The sequence below is a fragment of the Microtus ochrogaster genome, chromosome 24 (assembly GCF_000317375.1).
Source record: "Microtus ochrogaster isolate Prairie Vole_2 chromosome 24, MicOch1.0, whole genome shotgun sequence".
Classification (NCBI taxonomy): Eukaryota; Metazoa; Chordata; class Mammalia; order Rodentia; family Cricetidae; genus Microtus; species Microtus ochrogaster.
The window spans coordinates 18,157,328-18,163,268 of record NC_022024.1 but is presented as its reverse complement, the minus strand read 5'-3'; the positions used below and the strand labels follow the sequence as shown (position 1 = coordinate 18,163,268).

Here is a 5,941-nt window from a genome sequence, read left to right as displayed (position 1 = left end):
TCTCACCCTCTTTAACTCCTGTAGTGGGGGCAGGAGAGTTTCATGTCCTTTTCTGGACTCTGAGGGAACTCCAGTCCCCTGATGCACTCACAAACATGCAGGCAAAACACCCATACACATACAAATAAATCCTTAATATTAAACAAAATGGTACAGAAGCCGCATGGGAAATGAACAGCGATCCACCTTCCTTTTCATTTTAGAAACTGAAACAAACAAAAAAAAAATTCAAAATCAAGGGTTTGGTCATCATAGTTATATGAATGGCCTGCGTGAACAGCATTCTGAAGAAGCTGTAAACAAAACATTTCTTTTAATGCAAATAGACATTTTTATTACGTTTATCACAAAGACAATTTAGAAAACACTTCATGAAGTCCTGCATGGATTCAAAGCCAGAAAAAAAAAAGTTAGCTGCTGGGGATTCAAAACAACTTCTGAAACAAATGATCAGGTGTCCTAACTATCCCAAAAATCATGCATGCATGCAAGTGTACTCTTCCTTGTCATTCCAGATGACTGGGACATCTCTCAAAGCAACAGAAACAACAGGATTTTGGTGGATTGATGAGAAGGAAGCCTGCGTTGAGCCTGTCCATTATTCAAAAGTGATTTGTTTTTAACCAAGAACAAGCAATGTATTCCTTTGTTGTGTTTATATTAGTCAGTTTATATTTTTTCCATTTATATACGTTTAATGTTGTTATAAAGTATGAAGGGCAGAAACTATGGTACTTCTTATATATAAGGCTGTAATAGAACAGATTGGTAAAATGAGATCTAGTGAACGTTAGAAGTCATAGAGAGAGTGTTCAACTTCCAGGTGTTTATGAAGAAACATGTAGAGAACCCTCAGCTCATCCACAGCAGAGTGCTAAAATAAAAATAAATAAAGTAAAATAAAAACCATTAACCATGTGAAAATAATATTATGCAGGAAAAATAGAAGAAGCTGCTATAGTTATAGTAGTCAGGGCTGCATTAGATATATTTAAACTCCTATTAAATGTCTAAGAGATTTTAACACCAATGTACACAAAGAGAAGTTCCTGACAAATTATTTTAAGTTTCCTGATTAAAGATAAAATCACATGTACATTTACATACTGTCTTGGTCTGTGTATACAGGAATTACGTCACTGCTTTTATTCCCATTTCCGACAGAAGTGCTTGCTGTGACCCAGAATATATAGTAACTGAATATGGCCAGCCTGTATATTTTTGCAGACACTGTTGCGTTGTCAGGCTCATTGGTTACTTCAAGGAGGGTAAAATTCTGAAAAATAAGCACATAGTTGTAATAGTTCAGAGTGTGTTCTAGTAGACATGAGTGTTGCAAAATAGTTATTGACTAAGAACTGTCTGTTATGGTTTTAATATTTCAATTCTTAAGAGAAATAGCATAAGGCAATTTTATCATAAAAATTGAACTGAGCTGGGCGGTAGTGGTACACATCTTTAATCTCAGCACTCAGGAGGCAGAGGCAGGAAGATCTCTGTGAGTTTGAGGCCAGCCTGGTCTATAGGAGTTAGTTCCAGGACAGGTTCCAAAGCTAAAGAGAAATCCTGTCTCAAAAGTAAAATTTAAATTGGAACTATGTTTGTACTAAAAGTGAACTAGGTGGTAGCAGTTTTTCTTTTTAGATCACTACATCAAATATTAAAGAGAAACACACTAATGTTATATACAGTAGAAAATGTCAAATGGCCAAGAGAAAAAACTTTGTGGTTATGCTGGCTAAGCTCAGTTTCCCTTGGGAAACTTTTAGGCATTATTCCAAAGTATTATATATTTTTCCAACATATTTGAAAGAAAAGATTAAAACAGCTTTTCATATTCCTTTTTCCATGAATAATAACAGAAGTGTTGAAGTATTTGCCTGATATACAAACTCAAAGCATTTCTATTATTCATCTCCAGTGACTCTTTATTACACTGTGTAGTGAGCAATGCAAAGGCAGTTAACACACTGCTATACAGAGTAAAAATAATATTCGATATTTTTTCAGTAATAAGAATTTTGTGCTGCAATTTCCTTTCTGTACAAAATTTAAAATAAAATATACAATCAAACAAAGAGAATTCTAAAATAATGGAAAATAATTTAAGCAAAACCACAAAGTTAGTCAAGAGTCACGCATCTAGTAATTTCAACACCTGGAAGACTGAGTCAAGTGGATCCCTAGTTCATGGTCAGTCTGCACTACATAGTGACTTCACTGATACACAGAGCACCCTGTCTCAATAGAAGTGTATCATTACCCATACTTTTATAAGAAAAATGCACTATACAATGCACACTAGTTACTTTAAATCTTGTAGACCTAAACTCAAGTACAACAAGGCAATGTTGAACCAAAAATCTAATCTCAAAGGTTCTTGGCCCCTAACAATAAAATAGGAATAGCTATTCCCACTTTATAGGGAGTTACTAAGGATTAGACTCCATTGACACGCACAAACCAATTAATACTGTGTTTAACTACAATAAAAGCCAGAATAATTTGCTTAAGTAATTAATTAGGATACTCCATTTGATTAAGTTTATAGTCAAGATGATTCTAAAATTCACTGACTTAAAAATTTGCTAAGTTTTTATGGTTCCTTTCACATTATCTGTCAGTACAATAAAAGATTTTCTTTGGTTTTGTGGTGCCTTATTTGACAACAGACATGTTAAAGACATCTAACAATTTTTCAGAAAATATGATATATGAGCTTGGATGCCTTCCAATACTCATGTACCCATAGAATAGATGTACACATAGAGTCACTGCCTAATATAAACACAATTTAAAAATATTAATTACTTGAAGGTTATTAGAATGAATTTTAACTTTTCTTTGGAATAGAATTCATTCTAATTATCTGTAAACATCACAAATAAACAATGAATTATTTTGAATCACCCAGTATTCTTTCCTGCTGGGTGTATGTCTTAAACATGCATAGACTCCAAACAATTTCATAAAATCTTAGACATTATCCAGGTGATTATTTCATTAATTTCTTCACCTTGTATTTCTTATTTTTGTCTCATACTGTTTTGGGGCTCAAATTACATAATTAAACCTTACATTTTGCTCACATAAATAAGACCAGAAGGTATCTTACAAATGCTTTGAAAGTTGATTATCAAGCAGACTTATTTTAACACTTTTAAATGTATGTGACATTTTGTCAGACATCCTAAAAATCATGACACATATTAGTAGAAACCATAATATAAGCGGTCATTTCCTCTACTAAAAACAGTGTGTGATAACAGAAAAGGTGGATCTTTGAGCAGCAGTAAAGAGCTTACACTCCTCAAAATAGCATGGAAACATGGGTGCACTTCATGCTCAAATGCTTCTGAATCATAGAGCTAAGTGCTGTAAATCTTGTTCCATGCTAACAAGTTTATGCTATTTCAATTAAAATATTTCCAGGAACATAGAAGAAATATGAATGTAGTATGTTCCATTTTTATTCATTGTGTTAGCTATAACAGAAGAATCCTAAGACAGAAACCAGATGTCTGGAATAGGAGGGAAATAAAACATGCTAAGGATGGGGGTGTTCCACAAAGTTCTATGAGAAGGAGACAGAAGAAGATAAAAACTATATACATAATCTGCTGTGTAATTTTTCATTCCAAGTATTTTCTCTACCAACTTATAAAAAGATAGAGAAGATATGCCACTTGGAACATTAATTTTAGAGATACATTAAAGCCTGAGAGACTGTCAAGCAACATGAGACTGTGCTTCTGAAATGTTTGAGCATCACTTGCCTATGCCTGCTTGCAGCTGTCACACTTAAAAGCATTCTTAAGATTACTTAATAGGAGATAACCTATTCTAACACTGATGAGTTAAAAATGGGATCATATTCTATACACAGATTTGAATATATAGACTTAGACGATTGTGCTGAAACCAGAGGTAGATGTTCAAAACTGATGGGTAGTTGTAGACAAGGAGAACCAAACTGCAATTTTGCACAAACTGCAAGTATATTGGATAGAAGTGAAACTGCTGTTAAGATCTCAAACTGCACAAAACATTTTGTGATGCTTCTTTTAAGTGCAGAAAAAAAGGGGAAATCTTCATGTTGAACACCTTCTATGCATAGTGTTATAATGTTAAGTCTGAGAGTGACTTTTTGGAGAAAATAATTATCTTAATTATTTTCAGTTTTCAAAAAGGGATAGAAGTTCTGCTTGATGTACAGAAAAAATAAACAGACCCCTCTTTTGTTTCTTGTTCTTAAGGCATTTGTTTAAAAATACCTTCACCTTCAGTTACACATATATCTTTATCTGTGCATCTTTTATAAAGTAGTCTGCTTACAAGGAATGAAGCTTAAAAACTCCACTTGGAGGACAGAATGTGTGCACTGACCTGACCTCTGGACACTGTGTTCTGCTGCCTTTGCCTAAGGTGGTTTGCAAAGCTCTGCCCTTTTCCTACTAACGCAGCAAGTCATACAGCAACCTAGTCTTAGAGACAGTCAGTCAATCACAAGTCCTAACTCTGAGCAAAGTGTCCTGAGTAACAAATGAAACTCAGCCTCTGCAAAGTACATTGTATCTGCCTTCTCTTTTAATTAGAACGACACCCAGGAATAGGAATTGACAAGTCACAACCAATTCAGTCATTTTACCCAGGAAAAACCTTATTCTTCAAATTAGAGCGTTTCTTTTAAATTCATGGTTCCGAAATTATATTCTAACTCCCCGTCTTTGATTGAACCAAGCCACCACATTTTCTCTTTTTCATGTATAAGAAATCTGATAAATACTTAATTTGCAGAAATAATATAACTGCACTGGACATAATTGAAAACATTTCTCTAGATTAAATCCATTTTAGCATTTTCATTACTACTATATTCATATCCCAGATAAGTCCCCTCTGCAAACCGCATGACATACATTCTGCAGACTAACAGCCAGATGCCTACTGGTCCTTTTGATAGCTGATGCTAAGCAATAAGAATATCCCTGCAACTATAAAAACTCTCTTCCCAATAATAAAAAATTTCAATTGAGAGAAAAATACTATATGATAAATATTTAAACCCACAGGTAAGTGTAGTCCTCAACCCTCATTCCTGAAGCTTCTCTTTTGACAGAGACTATTAAAGAAAAGCACAGCCAAACAAAATGCAGATCAGTGAAGCCATTTCCAATGGACATGTTTCCAATGGGAGTGAAGATTTGCAAAAACCAGAGGGTCAAAGAGTTTACTATGAGATTGTGTCTCTTAGTAATGACAGAAGACATACCCACAAAGGCTCATCCACATGGCTTCCCAAATGTGAGCAGAACAGAGACAACATCAATGGACATGCCCAAGCAAACGGGGAAGTCGGCAAGGCCTCCACCCTACACAGAGAACTATAGGCAACTACAGAAGAACACAGAAAGTGGAATAACTAGTCTTCTCTGGGGAAGAACACACCAATTAGTTACCTACAACCAAAGAGTCAGCCCTGAAAATATACCTATGAGTAACATTATACAGACTATGCAGGTTGTATTTATGTATTGAGGAATATATACAGAAATACATATATGTATGCAACAATAATTAATGAAAAACAGAGATCATAAATCTGAAAGAGAACAAGGAGGGATATATGGGAGGCTTTGGGGAGGGAAAAAATGAAAGGAGAAAATTGTGTAGTGTAATTATCATAATCTCAAAAACTTAAATAAATAATTGAAAATATGCAAGAATATTTAATCACTGAAATTGTATTGCATATAAACAAAATTAAAATCTGTTTTCAATTAAGGAGGAAATGATAGCAAACGAAATCATTATTGTTAAAAGAGAAAAGTTATTGGAGAAATTAAATTAAAGTCTCTTTATTTGGTATCAGCTTCACTGCTGCAAACATGTATAAAACTGATACAGAGTAGGGCGGGAGAGAGAGAGAGAGAGAGAGAGA

General features: G+C 34.2%; 1 protein-coding gene across 1 annotated transcript in view; it reads right to left on the bottom strand.

Moving 5' to 3' along the window:
• The window catches only part of Ptprq (protein tyrosine phosphatase, receptor type Q), a 175,172-nt gene that overhangs the window by 107,228 nt on the left and 62,003 nt on the right, over positions 1-5,941 (bottom strand). Inside the window, exon 20 of the mRNA XM_005358093.3 lies at positions 1,108-1,276. Within this exon, the coding sequence (XP_005358150.1) occupies positions 1,108-1,276 (169 nt within the window). The remainder of the gene's footprint in view (positions 1-1,107; positions 1,277-5,941) is intronic.